This window comes from Heptranchias perlo, chromosome 23 (assembly GCF_035084215.1).
Source record: "Heptranchias perlo isolate sHepPer1 chromosome 23, sHepPer1.hap1, whole genome shotgun sequence".
Lineage (NCBI taxonomy): Eukaryota > Metazoa > Chordata > Chondrichthyes > Hexanchiformes > Hexanchidae > Heptranchias > Heptranchias perlo.
The window spans coordinates 8,679,556-8,697,359 of record NC_090347.1 but is presented as its reverse complement, the minus strand read 5'-3'; the positions used below and the strand labels follow the sequence as shown (position 1 = coordinate 8,697,359).

The 17,804-nt window shown below is 47.7% G+C and overlaps 1 protein-coding gene across 2 annotated transcripts in view; it reads left to right on the top strand.

Moving 5' to 3' along the window:
* gnav1 (guanine nucleotide binding protein (G protein) alpha v1) overlaps positions 1–17,804 on the top strand; it is a 141,120-nt gene that overhangs the window by 39,894 nt on the left and 83,422 nt on the right. For both annotated transcript variants that reach the window (XM_068003958.1, XM_068003957.1), the window contains exon 3: positions 5,752–5,844. In XM_068003958.1, the coding sequence (XP_067860059.1) occupies positions 5,752–5,844 (93 nt within the window). The remainder of the gene's footprint in view (positions 1–5,751; positions 5,845–17,804) is intronic.

The following is a 17,804-nucleotide window of genomic DNA, read 5'->3' as shown; positions in this document are numbered from 1 at the left end:
GCCGCATTTCCCTACATTACAACAGTGACTACGCTTCAAAAGGTACTGCATTGGCTGTAGAGCACTTCGGGATGTCCTGGGGTTGTGAAAGGCGCTATTTTAATCGCTCCACCATTGGCGGCCATGCCTTCAGCTGCCTAAGTTCTGGAATTCCCCCCCTAAACCTCTTCGCCTCTCTCTCCTCCTTTTAATATACTCCTTCAAACCTACCTCTTTGACCAAACCTTTGGTCACCTGTCCTAATATCTCCTTATGTGGCTGAGTCAAATTTTGTCTTGATAACGCACCTTGGGACGTTTTGCGACGTTAAAGGCGCTATATAAATGCGAATTCTACCTTTCTTAAACTCCAGAAGCCCTTCAGAAAGAATTCTGGCGATTTAACTTCCTTGCAGTTGTTTAAACAATTAACGAGCGTGTTAAGCTAGCACAGATAGGAATGTAATACATATAGAGTCATAGAGTTATACAGCACGGAGAGAGGCCCTTCGACCCATCGTGTCCGCGCCGGCCATCAGCCCTGTCTACTCTAATCCCATATTCCAGCATTTGGTCCGTAGCCTTGTATGCTATGGCATTTCAAGTGCTCATCCAAATGCTTCTTGAATGTTGAGGGTTCCTGCCTCCACAACCCTTTCAGGCAGTGAGTTCCAGACTCCAACCACCCTCTGGGTGAAAAAGTTCTTTCTCAAATCCCCTCTAAACCTCCCGCCTTTTACCTATGTGTTGACCCTTCCCAGCGCACGGGAAATTATTCCCATTTGTTCAGCTGGACCGTTCAGAACTGCGGGCAGACGGGTGAACGAGCTGCTGCCTCTGTTAAAGGGGTGAAGGTTCTCTGCGGGCAGTTTGCCAGAATCAGTAATAGCTGCTCTTCTCCTCCCCTCTTGGAGACACTGATTCTCGGAGGTGTGGTCCCCTGGGTGGAGCAGGCCCGGCGGAGGTGTGGTCCCCTGGGTGGAGCAGGCCCGGCGGAGGTGTGGTCCCCTGGGTGGAGCAGGCCCGGCGGAGGTGTGGTCCCCTGGGTGGAGCAGGCCCGGCGGAGGTGTGGTCCCCTGGGTGGAGCAGGCCCGGCGGAGGTGTGGTCCCCTGGGTGGAGCAGGCCCGGCGGAGGTGTGGTCCCCTGGGTGGAGCAGGCCCGGCGGAGGTGTGGTCCCTCATCGCATTTATATTTGTGCCTAAACAGTGAGTGTCAGTAGGCCATTCAACATGGTGAAGCATCGCAACCAAGCACAGTCCTGTTCTCCTCTAACGTCCAGCAAGCGGGGCTGTTATTCCTCCTCCTTTGCCCAGGTCAATCATCCTGAAATCAATCAATCAAAAGTTTTATGAACGGCACACCAGTCAGTCCACTTACCCACTACCCTGAATTCTGAATGGCCCAGTTTAAAAACAAAACTAAGTTACATAGAATGTACAGCACAGAAACAGGCCATTCGGCCCAACTGGTCCGTGCCAGTGTTTATGCTCCATACGAGCCTCTTCCCTCCCTACTTCATCTCCCCCTATCAACATATCCTTCTATTCCTTTCTCCCGAATGTGTTTATCCAGCTTCCCCTTACTTGCATCTATGCTCGTCGCCTCAACCCCCCCCTGTGGTAGCGAGTTCCACTCTCTGGGTAAAGAAGTTTCTCCTGAATTCCCTATTGGATTTATTAGTGACTATCTTGTATTTATGGCCCCGAGCTTTGGATTCCCCCGCAAGTGAAACCATCTTCTCTCCGTCTACCCGAGTATAATTGTGATGGTCATAAAATGGAGGCTTCCTGGGTTAAGAGTTTTATGGCATTTGGCCGTGACTAAACATTGCACACTCCCCTCCCACCAAAAACAACCCCCGTGTAATCGGCCCGAGTAATTATGCAGGTCAGTAAGGAAAGTTCCTGGTCCCCCTTGAGGGTGAAATCAGTGGGGGATGAAACTGTTAGTTTCATAAATGTGGCAGTGTGTAACTAAAAGAAATGATTTAATCATTATGAATGAGATTTAGTAGAATTTTGTTGGGCGTTTTTATCAGGCGTGCGTCCCTTAGATTAGTATTGTGCCATTCATAAAACCTTGATAGATTAGTATTGTGCCATTCATGACACCATTAAAGAATACTATTGTCATTCATAAAACCTTGCTGATCTCCAAATTACTACCTTGTGCATATTGAATTCCAGGGGCTTAAACCTAGAGTAGAAATACTTTCCTTTCTCTCAGTACAGCAGAGCCAGAGTTGGACCTCCGACTGTGTTCTACTCTTCCAGTATTGTGTTACGAGCCCTTTGCATTGGCTGCTTCATGGTGCCCATTGGCAAATTACCAAAATAACTCCCACCTCTCTTTCCCCGCCCCCTTTGTTTCTTCCCCCCCCCAACCCCACACACACATGATCATGCTCTGAGAGCCAGTGAGGGTTAAAATCACTACAACGAGGATGAGGTCATCTCTAGGCCTTGTTCAGGTTTTTTATTCGTTCATGGGATGTGGGCATCGCTGGCGAGGCTGGCATTTATTGCCCATCCCTAATTGCCCTTGAGAAGGTGGTGGTGAGCCGCCTTGAACTGCTGCAGTCGGTGCAGTGAAGGTTCTCCCACAGTGCTGTTAGGAAGGGAGTTCCAGGATTTTGACCCAGCGACGATGAAGGAACGGCGATATATTTCCAAGTGTGTGACTTGGAGGGGAACGTGCAGGTGGTGTTGTTCCCATGTGCCTGCTGCCCTTGTCCTTCTAGGTGGTAGAGGTCGCGGGTTTGGGAGGTGCTGTCTAAGAAGCCTTGGCGAGTTGCTGCAGTGCATCCTGTGGATGGTACACACTGCAGCCACTGTGCGCCGGTGGTGAAGGGAGTGAATGTTTAGGGTGGTGGATGGGGTGCCAATCAAGCGGGCTGCTTTGTCCTGGATGGTGTTGAGCTTCTGGAGTGTTGTTGGAGCTGCACTCATCCAAGCAAGTGGAGAGTATTCCATCACACTCCTGACTTGTGCCTTGTAGATGGTGGAAAGGCTTTGGGGAGTCAGATGGTGAGTCACTCACCGCAGAGTACCCAGTCTCTGACCTGCTCTTGTAGCCACAGTATTTGTGGCTGGTCCAGTTAAGTTTCTGGTCAATGGTGACCCCCAGGATGTTGATGGTGGGGGATTCGGCGATGGTAATGCTGTTGAATGTCAAGGGGAGGTGGTTAGACACTCTCTTGGTAGAGATTGTCATTGCCTGGTACTTGTCTGGCGCGAATGTTACTTGCCACTTATCAGCCCAAGCCTGGATGTTGTTCAGTTCCATTCGCAACCCCTCAAATAATGAAGCAGTCTGTGCCTGCATGCAGCAAGACCTGAACACTGTGCAATCATCAGCGAACATCCCCATTTCTGACCTTATGATGGAGGGAAGGTCATTGATGAAGCAGCTGAAGATGGTTGGGCCTAGGACACTGCCCTGAGGAACTCCTGCAGCAATGTCCTGGGGCTGAGATGATCGGCCACCAACAACCACTACTATCTTCCTTTGTGCTAGGTATGACTCCAGCCACTGGAGAGTTTTCCCCCTGATTCTCATTGACTTCAATTTTACTAGGGCTCCTTGGTGCCTCACTCTATCAAATGCTGCCTTGATGTCAAGGGCAGTCACTCTCGCCTCTGGATTTCAGCTCTTTTGTCCATATTTGGACCAAGGCTGTAATGAGGTCTGGAGCCGAGTGGTCCTGGCGGAACCCAAACTGAGCATTGGTGAGTTGTCTCTCTTTCCTGAAAATATGAACACCTTGCTCCATGTTCTGTGACCGCCAGGAGCCCTCCACCACCTTGCCAAGTGGCCATTTTTGCATGTGTACAGTAAGTGCCAGCTGGCTATTCAACAATGGGAGCCTTTCCGACAAGTCCGATCCTGTCCGAGCCCTCCATGGTATTGCACTCTGAGAGTCAAGACCATGTGTACCCTATTTTAAAATCCTTGTTAATGTTATGCTTTGATTTTATATTATTTATCATTAAATAACAAAACTTATGGCAATTTGAAAAGCAGAGAAAGAGTTGCTTGAAGCTCAAGAAATAACCTTCAGGAATTGGGAAAAGCAAAATGGAGGCACTGCAGTGCCACCATTGGCAGGAGGGTGTAATTGCAATGTGACAACTTTATGTGGGCAGCTCCCATTATAAATGTTGACATAGGAATTTAGAATGGGGACAAGTTGACACAAAGCCGTGACAACAGGAACTGCTTGCATTTTTAAAATATTAGATATATAATTGAATAATATTCTAATAAATCCAATAGGGAATTCAGGAGAAACTTCTTTACCCAGAGAGTGGTTAGAATGTGGAACGAGCTACCACAAGGAATAGTTGAGGCGACTAGCACAGATGCATTTAAGGGGAAGCTGGATAAACACGAGGGCGAATGGAATAGAAGGGTCTGCGGATAGAGTTAAATGAAGTAGGGAGGGAGGAGGCTCATGTGGAGCATAAACGCCGTCATCGACCAGTTGGGCCGAATGGCCTTTTTCCATGCTGTAATTTCTATGTAATGAAATACCTGGTGATTTAGTTGCCAGGGAATTGAGTAATGGGTTTTACTTGATGTCTCTTCTTCCCACCCCGGGTTCAGGTTTCACTGCCCAAGGAGATATCTGCAAGTACGAGGCAATCGAGCACCGTGAAGGGACACTCCTGAATTTTTAAAAAATTCCCCCTGTGAGTGATTGGCTGCCATCACTCTCCACCTCCCTGTGACAGCCCTGCAGTGTGGACACAATCGCTGGGCCAGAGCAGGGTGTGTTGGTTGGTCCACCGTGCTGTGCACTCCCAGCTCCTCACCATCCCACACCCTTTACCCAAAGACCGAACAAACTCTCTGAATACTCGGAGAACGGAGTTGTTCAATCCTCTTATCTTCTCCTTTTTTCCCCCTTTATCTGTCGGGAAGCCGTTCACACCAGGCAGTTTTTAAGGTAAATACGCTTATAATCAAATAGGTGTTTCACGGGATTGATGGGGATGGGAAAGGCCGTTCAGCCCATCTTTTTTCATCCAGACAGATTTTTAAAAGCTTACATTTCCCTTATTATGTCATCTGATTGTGTCCACACTGCAGGGCTGTCACGGGGAGGTGGAGAGCGATGGCTGCCAATCACTCACAGGGGGAATTAAAAAAAGTTCAGGAGTGTCCCTTCACGGTGCTCAATTGCCTCGTACTTGCAGATATCTCCTTGGGCAGTGAAACCTGAACCCGGGGTGGGGGAGAGACATTAAGTAAAACCCATTACTCAAAGTCTAAAGTCTTCGCCTGCACAGTGTTCAGCTGGAAGGCCAGTTGTTGATCATTCTGCATGAAGAAGTACTCCTGACAGCTGTCCTGAGTGGCTTCACCAGTTTTTTTTTTTAACCTCCTCCAGCCCTACAACCCTCCGACATCTCTGCGCTCCTCCGATTCTGGCCTCTTGCGTATCTCCCAGTCCCTTTACCCTGCCATTGGCCTTCACCTGCCTGGGCCCTAAGCCCTGGATTTCTCTCCTTTAAACCTCTCCGCCTCTCCTCCTTTTTAAGACGCTCCTTAAAACCTACCTATTTGACCGAGCTTTTGGTCACCTGTCCTAATATCTCTCTGCGGCTCGGTGTCAAATTTTGTTTGGTAACGCTCCTGCGAAGCGCCTTGGGACGTTTTACTGCGTTAAAGTCGCTGTATAAAAGCGAGTTGTTCCCTCTCTCGTTCTAGTGTTTTTGGCATTTCGTCACGGCTAATGAGTGGGCTTTATCCTCTTCTTTCTCCCTTTAGCCCGCTGTTCTCGACAACCTCCTCAGCTCGATGAAGTTTGTGCTCCAAGGAATGGGGATCCTGCGGATTAACCTGGCCAACCCCAAGAACACGGTAAGAGATTGGAGCGAACGGGTTGCTGCAGGACTCGGCCACGCTGTTGGTGACGGGAAGCATCGGTGCTGCTCTCCGGCTCAGTCGGTACTGCAATTGATAAGAGTTCTTGCTCTCCAGCCTTTGTTTAGGGCTTTTCTCTGTAACCACCTATCTATTATTAAATCCACCTACTGATTTAAGATCAAAAGCAAAATACTGCGGATGCTGGAAATCTGAAATAAGAACAGAAAATGCTGGAAAAGCTCAGCAAGTCAGGCAGCGTCTGTGGAGAAAGAAACAGAGTTAATGTTTCAGGTCAAAGACCTTTCGTCAGAACTGGAAGATTCCTCTGATGAAAGGTATCGACCTGAAAGGTTAACTCTGTTTCTCCACAGACGCTGACTGACGTGTTGCGCATTTCCAGCATTTTCTGTTTTTATTACAGATTTAAGATAATTTGCAACAAAAAAAAATCCAAGAGGGGAATTTTATTTTAAATGCAGCGAGTTGTTACGATCTGGAATGCACTCCCTGAAATGAAGCAAATTCAACAGTAACTTTCAAAAGGGAATTGAAACGGAAGAAAATGCAGGGCTATGGGGAAAGAGCAAGGTGGAGTGAGACTAATTGGATAGCTCTTTCAAAGAGCCGGCACAGGCTCGATGGGCCGAATGGCCGCCTGCTGTGCTGTAATGACTGTCTTTCAGCTTGAGGCTTCTCTAAGAATGGGGATCGATCTTTACTAGTGTTAGATTCTCATTGGGTTCCTCCCCCAGCAGTAACCGGTGTGCAGGAACACCCTGGTACGGCCTGTTAACCTCCCCCTACCAGTGTTTTTTTTTCCCCAGTTATACTGCGGACGAGTTCTGAGTCCTTTCTCCTCCCCCACTCTCCACCATCGGCCCCCGGCTCCAGTCGTCTCCGAGATCACTGTCTCCCACTCTCCGTTTCTCTCCAGTGTCAAAATGTAAAGGATACTTTTTTAATTTCAGTTTTAATCCTGTGATGGAGAATAATGGAAGAACCCCGAGGTGAGGTTTTAGTCTGAGTGAGCAGCCAGGGGGCGGGGAATAGAACAGTACGGGGATGAGAGGGTGCGGAGTTTCTAGGGAGGACCACGAGTGATGGGCTTAGCCTTGCTGGCGTTATACTTGTGGGACATTCTGTCTTCAAACCTTTTAAATCTACTTTCTATGGCAGCTTGTAGTTTCATAGAGTTAAATATAGTTACATAGAGTCTACAGCACAGAAACAGGCCATTCGGCCCAACTGGTCCATGCCGGTGTTTATTCTCCACGTGAGCCTCATCTCACCCCATCAGCAAAATCTTATATTCTTTTCTCCCTCACTTACTTATCTGACTTCCCCTTAAATGCATTTCATAGTATTAAATGCGTCTGATGCACAGGGAGAAAATCATTCACTAAATGATGAAACTAGTTTATTTGGACTGTTCTCGGAGTGTGGGGAACGACGTTTTTATAGAGCAGTACCGTTACTGCCAGCAGGTGGCAGTGGTGCACTAGTTATAGAGAGCTGAAGGTTTTTGCATCACAATTCAGTGCCTGTGCTGGTTGTACGTTAAACAGGGCAGGTCACAAATATTCTATTCCTCACCAGTTCTCTCCTGGGGTAAAGGGCTTTGGGCCCCGGGTACCATCCAGCACCTCACCCGATTTGAATCTCATTCAGGGCATTGGTGAGTCCTCACCTGGAGTACTATGTACAGTTTTGGTCTCTTTATCTAAGGAAGGATATACTTGCCTTAGAGGCGGTGCAGTGAAGGTTCACTAGATTGATTCCTGGGATGAGAGGGTTGTCCCGTGAGGAAAGATAGAGTGGAATGGGTCTTTACTCTCTGGAGTTTAGAAGAATGAGAGGTGATCATTGAAACATCTAAGATTCTGAAGGGTCCTTTACAGGCTAGATGCTGAGAGATTGTTTCCCCTGGCTGGAGAATCTAGAACTAGGGGACATAGTCTCAGGGGTCGGCCATTTAGGACTGAGAGGAGGAGAAATTTCTTCACGCAGAGGGTTGTGAATCTTTGGAATTCTTTACCCCAGAGGACTGTGGATGCTGAGTCATTGAGAATATTCAAGATTGAGATCGATAGATTTTTCGACTCTAGGAGAATCAAGGGATATGGGGATCAGGCAGGAAAGTGGAGTTGAGGTTGAAGATCAGCCATGATCTTCTTGAATGGCGGAGCAGGCTCGAGGGGCCGTTTGGCCTACTCCTGCTCCTATTTCTTATGTTCGTTCACGTGTGAAACTTCACAGAGTATCACCATGTTATTTGGCAGCCGCGCCCAATCCTTGAAAAGAAAGAAGGACTTTCATTTATATAGCGCCTTTCACCACCTCAGGACGTCCCAAAACGCTTCACAGCCAACAATGAACTTTTTGAAGTGCGGTCACTGTTGTAGGAAAACACGGCAGCCAATTTGCGCACAGCAAGATCCCACAAGCAGCAATGAGATAAATGACCAGATAATCTGTTTTTAGTGATATTGGCCAGGACACTGGGGAGAACTCCCCTGCTCTTTGAAATAGTGCCATGAGATCTTTTACACCCATCTGAGAAGGCAGTTTAACGCCTCATCTGAAAGACGGCACATCCGACTAGGGCAGTGCTGAGGGAGTGCCGCACAAAGTGTCAGCCTCGACTATGTCGTCAGGTCTCTGAAGTTGGACTTGAACCCACAACCTTCAGACTCGGAGGTGAGGGTACTACCCACTGAGCCACGGTTGGAATTCCTTTCCTCCCCTGATATCTAACCAGCAGGGGTTGCTGAATAACGAACTGGAATTACTTTCTTTTTTTCCCGCTCCTCCCTAACCCAAGATTGACAACTGTACCATTCCCGTCACTAACCCTGGTGATGTCCGCTAACTGAAGACAGACCAGGAATCAAACCTGAGATCGTTGTCCTCTGTGTGACTCCCGAAATACTGCGTAAACTCACTGAGCCATCAGGGGGCAGTAAAACACACCTCTAATTACAAAGAATGGGATCCTCTAATTGAGTTTTATCAAATTAGCTTCCACCCATACACCGACTCCCTGCTCTGTCTCTCCACCTCTCTCGACCCTTCCAGCTGGCCGTGCCTTCAGCCGCCTGGGCCTCATGCTCTGGAATTCCCTCCCTCTCCTGCTCTCCATCTCCCCCCCTCCTTCCTTTAAAATCCTCCTTAAAACCCATCTCATTGACCAAGCTTTTCATCACCCCCTCCTAATATCCCCTCATCCTTCTGTGAAGTGCTTGGGGACGCATTTCTACATCGGAATATAAATTGTTGGGAAGAATTGACATGGGGGGGGTGGGGAAAGTCGGGGAAAGTGAGTGAAGTTCAAAAGTGAGTTTAAGAACATGGCTTGTAAATCGAAGGATAAAGGCCGTTAAATCGGGTTAGTGTCATTCATCGGGAGAGGTAGGAAATCATGAGTAGAATTCTAGGAGTGAGTGAGGTTACACGCTGCTGGTTTTATTAATGAATTGTGTTGGGAGTAAATCTCCATGAAGGAGCAGAGATAGACTGCATCTAAACCAGGGGGGGGACAAAGACCAGTCAACAGTACAGAGAGGAGGTCAGGTTGTTTCAGACTAGATCTGCAGAGGGATGGAATCGGACTTTAGCTACGGATAGGCAGAGAGAGAGAGAGACGAGGCGATAAAGTAGAAAATAAATTAATCAAAGATAGAGGCTCAAAAATGTAATGTAAAAGTGAAGTACCCCATGACCCTGCTTTTCCTGAACATTGGGAATAAAACACCGGAGTTGGGAGCGTAGGTAGTCGGGGGTGGGGATGGTGATGTCCTATGGATCGTGACCCCAGGAAGTGGTGGTGAATTCAGTGTACAGGGGCCGGGATAGTTTGGGGAAAGATGGAGCTGCTGGGAAGGGAGATGGGGGCAGCTTTATTTGTTCAGGATCATTTGGAAGTTCAAGAAAGAAAGAGGGGGGGCGGGGAAGTAAAGGACGTGAGATTAAATAATGAGTGACTTCAAGCAACCTACTGTGGACTTGGGGGGCGGGGGGGGGGGACAGCCCTGTGGAGGAAGTGTGGTGACAGAATGAGAGGCAGCACATGAAGGTCTCCTGATCTCCACTAGAGGGCACTCGCATCACACCTGCTCCCTGAAAGTAATGAGAACGAGGAGCAAACTGAGGGGAGGGAAATGAAATGAGACGTGTTACTTGAGAATTTTCTCTCTCACTCCTTTCGCATTCTCGAGCTCTCTCTCTCTCTCTCTCTCTCTCTCTCTCTCTCTCTCCAGGACTGCAGTGGTCTAGACATTTATAAGGGCATTATCCATTATTAGGATTTTGGCTGCCGATCGGTGGCCAGTGTAAACCGGTTTCTGCTCGGAGGTGCCGTAATAAAGTCATAGTTGTAACTCTTCTCGTCCAAGTTATCGTGTCCTGTGGCGTACGGAGCTTGCAAGGAGTAAAGCTCTCCCTGATGTGAGTAGAATGGGTCCGAACACCCTGGAGTTTAGAAGAATGGGAGGTGCTCTCAATGAAACGTATATAAGATTCTGAGGGGGCGTGACGGGGGCGGGTGCTGAGAGGATGCTCAGAGTCTAGAACTAGGCGACATAGTCTCGGGCTAAGGGGTCGGCCATTTCGGACCGAGATGAGGTATTTCTTCATTCAGGAGGTTGTGAATTTTTTTGGAATTCTCTACCCCACACAGCTGTGGAGGCTCAGTCGTTGAGTATATTCAAGACTGAGATTGATAGATTTTTGGACTGTAAGGGAATCAAAGGATATGAGGAGGAGTGTGAAATATTGGATGGGACAAGCATAGTTAGAGGGGGAAGTATTAAGGGGTTTCGCATCTTTGAACATAAGAAATAGGAGCAGGAGTCGGCCAATCGGCCCCTCGAGCCTGCTCCGCCATTCAATAAGATCATGGCTGATCTGATCCTAACCTCAAATCTAAATTCATGTCCAATTTCCTGCCCGCTCCCCGTAACCGTAAAGTAGATAAATCGCCAGGCTCGGATGAAATGTATCCCAGGCTGCTAAGAGAAGCAAGGGAGGAAATAACGGAGGCTCTGACCGTCATTTTCCAATCCTCCCTGGCTCCGTGGTGCTGGAGGATTGGTGGACTGCTAATGTTGTACTGTTGTTTAAAAAGGAAGAGATGGACAGAGTAATTACAGGCCAGTCAGTCTAACCTCAGTGGTGGGCAAATTATTGGAATCGATTCTGAGGGACAGGATTGATGGTCGTTTAGAAGGGCACGGGTTAATCAAGGACAGTCAGCATGGATTTGTTAAGGGAAGGTCGTGTCTGACTAACTTGAATGAATTTTTTGAGTGGGTAACAAGGAGGGTCGATGAGAGTATCGCGTTTGATGTAGTCTACATGGATTTTAGCAAGGCTTTTGACAAGGTTCCACATGGCAGATTGGTCAAAAAAGTAAAAACCCATGGGATCCAAGGGAAAGTGGCAAATTGAATCCAAAATTGGCTCAGTGGCAGGAAGGAAAGGGTAATGTTTGACGGGTGTTTTTGTGACTGGAAGGCTGTTTCCAGTGGAGTCCCGCAAGGCTCAGTACTAGGTCCCTTGTTTTTTGTGGTATTTATTAATGATTTGGACTTGAATGTGGGGGGCTTGATCAAGAAGTTTGCAGAGGATACAAAAATTGGCCATGGGGTTAATAGTGAGGAAGAAAGCTGTAGAAGATATCAATGGACTGGTCAGCTGGGCAGAAAAGTGGCAAGTGGAATTCAATCCAGAGGAGTGTGAGGTAATGCACTTGGGGGGAGGGCAAACAAGGCAAGGGAGTACACAATAAATGGGAGGATACTGAGAGGTGTAGAGGAAGTGAGGGACATTGGAGTACATGTCCACAGATCCCTGAAGGTAGCAGAACAGGTAGATAAGGTGGTTAAAAAGGCGTACGGGATACTTTCCTTCATAAGCCAAGGCACTGAATATAAGAAGTTATGCTAGAACTGTATAAAACATTGGTTGGGCCACAGCTTGAGTTCTGTGTACAGTTCTGATCACCACATTACAAGAAAGATGTAATTGCACGAGAGAGGGTTCAGAGGAGATTTATGAGGATGGTGCCAGGGCTGGAGAATTTTAGCTATGAGAAAAGATTGGATAGGCTGGGGTTGTTTTCTTTGGAACAAAGGAGGCTGAGGGGAGATTTAATTGAAACGGAAGAAAATGCAGGGCTATGGGGAAAGAGCAAGGTGGAGTGAGACTAATTGGATAGCTCTTTCAAAGAGCCGGCACAGGCTCGATGGGCCGAATGGCCGCCTGCTGTGCTGTAATGACTGTCTTTCAGCTTGAGGCTTCTCTAAGAATGGGGATCGATCTTTACTAGTGTTAGATTCTCATTGGGTTCCTCCCCCAGCAGTAACCGGTGTGCAGGAACACCCTGGTACGGCCTGTTAACCTCCCCCTACCAGTGTTTTTTTTTCCCCAGTTATACTGCGGACGAGTTCTGAGTCCTTTCTCCTCCCCCACTCTCCACCATCGGCCCCCGGCTCCAGTCGTCTCCGAGATCACTGTCTCCCACTCTCCGTTTCTCTCCAGTGTCAAAATGTAAAGGATACTTTTTTAATTTCAGTTTTAATCCTGTGATGGAGAATAATGGAAGAACCCCGAGGTGAGGTTTTAGTCTGAGTGAGCAGCCAGGGGGCGGGGAATAGAACAGTACGGGGATGAGAGGGTGCGGAGTTTCTAGGGAGGACCACGAGTGATGGGCTTAGCCTTGCTGGCGTTATACTTGTGGGACATTCTGTCTTCAAACCTTTTAAATCTACTTTCTATGGCAGCTTGTAGTTTCATAGAGTTAAATATAGTTACATAGAGTCTACAGCACAGAAACAGGCCATTCGGCCCAACTGGTCCATGCCGGTGTTTATTCTCCACGTGAGCCTCATCTCACCCCATCAGCAAAATCTTATATTCTTTTCTCCCTCACTTACTTATCTGACTTCCCCTTAAATGCATTTCATAGTATTAAATGCGTCTGATGCACAGGGAGAAAATCATTCACTAAATGATGAAACTAGTTTATTTGGACTGTTCTCGGAGTGTGGGGAACGACGTTTTTATAGAGCAGTACCGTTACTGCCAGCAGGTGGCAGTGGTGCACTAGTTATAGAGAGCTGAAGGTTTTTGCATCACAATTCAGTGCCTGTGCTGGTTGTACGTTAAACAGGGCAGGTCACAAATATTCTATTCCTCACCAGTTCTCTCCTGGGGTAAAGGGCTTTGGGCCCCGGGTACCATCCAGCACCTCACCCGATTTGAATCTCATTCAGGGCATTGGTGAGTCCTCACCTGGAGTACTATGTACAGTTTTGGTCTCTTTATCTAAGGAAGGATATACTTGCCTTAGAGGCGGTGCAGTGAAGGTTCACTAGATTGATTCCTGGGATGAGAGGGTTGTCCCGTGAGGAAAGATAGAGTGGAATGGGTCTTTACTCTCTGGAGTTTAGAAGAATGAGAGGTGATCATTGAAACATCTAAGATTCTGAAGGGTCCTTTACAGGCTAGATGCTGAGAGATTGTTTCCCCTGGCTGGAGAATCTAGAACTAGGGGACATAGTCTCAGGGGTCGGCCATTTAGGACTGAGAGGAGGAGAAATTTCTTCACGCAGAGGGTTGTGAATCTTTGGAATTCTTTACCCCAGAGGACTGTGGATGCTGAGTCATTGAGAATATTCAAGATTGAGATCGATAGATTTTTCGACTCTAGGAGAATCAAGGGATATGGGGATCAGGCAGGAAAGTGGAGTTGAGGTTGAAGATCAGCCATGATCTTCTTGAATGGCGGAGCAGGCTCGAGGGGCCGTTTGGCCTACTCCTGCTCCTATTTCTTATGTTCGTTCACGTGTGAAACTTCACAGAGTATCACCATGTTATTTGGCAGCCGCGCCCAATCCTTGAAAAGAAAGAAGGACTTTCATTTATATAGCGCCTTTCACCACCTCAGGACGTCCCAAAACGCTTCACAGCCAACAATGAACTTTTTGAAGTGCGGTCACTGTTGTAGGAAAACACGGCAGCCAATTTGCGCACAGCAAGATCCCACAAGCAGCAATGAGATAAATGACCAGATAATCTGTTTTTAGTGATATTGGCCAGGACACTGGGGAGAACTCCCCTGCTCTTTGAAATAGTGCCATGAGATCTTTTACACCCATCTGAGAAGGCAGTTTAACGCCTCATCTGAAAGACGGCACATCCGACTAGGGCAGTGCTGAGGGAGTGCCGCACAAAGTGTCAGCCTCGACTATGTCGTCAGGTCTCTGAAGTTGGACTTGAACCCACAACCTTCAGACTCGGAGGTGAGGGTACTACCCACTGAGCCACGGTTGGAATTCCTTTCCTCCCCTGATATCTAACCAGCAGGGGTTGCTGAATAACGAACTGGAATTACTTTCTTTTTTTCCCGCTCCTCCCTAACCCAAGATTGACAACTGTACCATTCCCGTCACTAACCCTGGTGATGTCCGCTAACTGAAGACAGACCAGGAATCAAACCTGAGATCGTTGTCCTCTGTGTGACTCCCGAAATACTGCGTAAACTCACTGAGCCATCAGGGGGCAGTAAAACACACCTCTAATTACAAAGAATGGGATCCTCTAATTGAGTTTTATCAAATTAGCTTCCACCCATACACCGACTCCCTGCTCTGTCTCTCCACCTCTCTCGACCCTTCCAGCTGGCCGTGCCTTCAGCCGCCTGGGCCTCATGCTCTGGAATTCCCTCCCTCTCCTGCTCTCCATCTCCCCCCCTCCTTCCTTTAAAATCCTCCTTAAAACCCATCTCATTGACCAAGCTTTTCATCACCCCCTCCTAATATCCCCTCATCCTTCTGTGAAGTGCTTGGGGACGCATTTCTACATCGGAATATAAATTGTTGGGAAGAATTGACATGGGGGGGGTGGGGAAAGTCGGGGAAAGTGAGTGAAGTTCAAAAGTGAGTTTAAGAACATGGCTTGTAAATCGAAGGATAAAGGCCGTTAAATCGGGTTAGTGTCATTCATCGGGAGAGGTAGGAAATCATGAGTAGAATTCTAGGAGTGAGTGAGGTTACACGCTGCTGGTTTTATTAATGAATTGTGTTGGGAGTAAATCTCCATGAAGGAGCAGAGATAGACTGCATCTAAACCAGGGGGGGGACAAAGACCAGTCAACAGTACAGAGAGGAGGTCAGGTTGTTTCAGACTAGATCTGCAGAGGGATGGAATCGGACTTTAGCTACGGATAGGCAGAGAGAGAGAGAGACGAGGCGATAAAGTAGAAAATAAATTAATCAAAGATAGAGGCTCAAAAATGTAATGTAAAAGTGAAGTACCCCATGACCCTGCTTTTCCTGAACATTGGGAATAAAACACCGGAGTTGGGAGCGTAGGTAGTCGGGGGTGGGGATGGTGATGTCCTATGGATCGTGACCCCAGGAAGTGGTGGTGAATTCAGTGTACAGGGGCCGGGATAGTTTGGGGAAAGATGGAGCTGCTGGGAAGGGAGATGGGGGCAGCTTTATTTGTTCAGGATCATTTGGAAGTTCAAGAAAGAAAGAGGGGGGGCGGGGAAGTAAAGGACGTGAGATTAAATAATGAGTGACTTCAAGCAACCTACTGTGGACTTGGGGGGCGGGGGGGGGGGACAGCCCTGTGGAGGAAGTGTGGTGACAGAATGAGAGGCAGCACATGAAGGTCTCCTGATCTCCACTAGAGGGCACTCGCATCACACCTGCTCCCTGAAAGTAATGAGAACGAGGAGCAAACTGAGGGGAGGGAAATGAAATGAGACGTGTTACTTGAGAATTTTCTCTCTCACTCCTTTCGCATTCTCGAGCTCTCTCTCTCTCTCTCTCTCTCTCTCTCTCTCTCTCTCTCTCCAGGACTGCAGTGGTCTAGACATTTATAAGGGCATTATCCATTATTAGGATTTTGGCTGCCGATCGGTGGCCAGTGTAAACCGGTTTCTGCTCGGAGGTGCCGTAATAAAGTCATAGTTGTAACTCTTCTCGTCCAAGTTATCGTGTCCTGTGGCGTACGGAGCTTGCAAGGAGTAAAGCTCTCCCTGATGTGAGTAGAATGGGTCCGAACACCCTGGAGTTTAGAAGAATGGGAGGTGCTCTCAATGAAACGTATATAAGATTCTGAGGGGGCGTGACGGGGGCGGGTGCTGAGAGGATGCTCAGAGTCTAGAACTAGGCGACATAGTCTCGGGCTAAGGGGTCGGCCATTTCGGACCGAGATGAGGTATTTCTTCATTCAGGAGGTTGTGAATTTTTTTGGAATTCTCTACCCCACACAGCTGTGGAGGCTCAGTCGTTGAGTATATTCAAGACTGAGATTGATAGATTTTTGGACTGTAAGGGAATCAAAGGATATGAGGAGGAGTGTGAAATATTGGATGGGACAAGCATAGTTAGAGGGGGAAGTATTAAGGGGTTTCGCATCTTTGAACATAAGAAATAGGAGCAGGAGTCGGCCAATCGGCCCCTCGAGCCTGCTCCGCCATTCAATAAGATCATGGCTGATCTGATCCTAACCTCAAATCTAAATTCATGTCCAATTTCCTGCCCGCTCCCCGTAACCGTAAAGTAGATAAATCGCCAGGCTCGGATGAAATGTATCCCAGGCTGCTAAGAGAAGCAAGGGAGGAAATAACGGAGGCTCTGACCGTCATTTTCCAATCCTCCCTGGCTCCGTGGTGCTGGAGGATTGGTGGACTGCTAATGTTGTACTGTTGTTTAAAAAGGAAGAGATGGACAGAGTAATTACAGGCCAGTCAGTCTAACCTCAGTGGTGGGCAAATTATTGGAATCGATTCTGAGGGACAGGATTGATGGTCGTTTAGAAGGGCACGGGTTAATCAAGGACAGTCAGCATGGATTTGTTAAGGGAAGGTCGTGTCTGACTAACTTGAATGAATTTTTTGAGTGGGTAACAAGGAGGGTCGATGAGAGTATCGCGTTTGATGTAGTCTACATGGATTTTAGCAAGGCTTTTGACAAGGTTCCACATGGCAGATTGGTCAAAAAAGTAAAAACCCATGGGATCCAAGGGAAAGTGGCAAATTGAATCCAAAATTGGCTCAGTGGCAGGAAGGAAAGGGTAATGTTTGACGGGTGTTTTTGTGACTGGAAGGCTGTTTCCAGTGGAGTCCCGCAAGGCTCAGTACTAGGTCCCTTGTTTTTTGTGGTATTTATTAATGATTTGGACTTGAATGTGGGGGGCTTGATCAAGAAGTTTGCAGAGGATACAAAAATTGGCCATGGGGTTAATAGTGAGGAAGAAAGCTGTAGAAGATATCAATGGACTGGTCAGCTGGGCAGAAAAGTGGCAAGTGGAATTCAATCCAGAGGAGTGTGAGGTAATGCACTTGGGGGGAGGGCAAACAAGGCAAGGGAGTACACAATAAATGGGAGGATACTGAGAGGTGTAGAGGAAGTGAGGGACATTGGAGTACATGTCCACAGATCCCTGAAGGTAGCAGAACAGGTAGATAAGGTGGTTAAAAAGGCGTACGGGATACTTTCCTTCATAAGCCAAGGCACTGAATATAAGAAGTTATGCTAGAACTGTATAAAACATTGGTTGGGCCACAGCTTGAGTTCTGTGTACAGTTCTGATCACCACATTACAAGAAAGATGTAATTGCACGAGAGAGGGTTCAGAGGAGATTTATGAGGATGGTGCCAGGGCTGGAGAATTTTAGCTATGAGAAAAGATTGGATAGGCTGGGGTTGTTTTCTTTGGAACAAAGGAGGCTGAGGGGAGATTTAATTGAGGTGTATAAAATTATGACTGGACTAGAGAGAGTGGATAGGGAGAACCTATTTCCCTTAGCAGAGGGGTCAATAACCAGGGGGCATAGATTTAAAGTAATTGGTAGAAGGATTAGAGGGGAGCTGAGGAGAATTTTGTTCACCCAGAGGGTGGTGGGGGTCTGGAACTCACTGCCTGAAAGGGTGGTCGAGGCA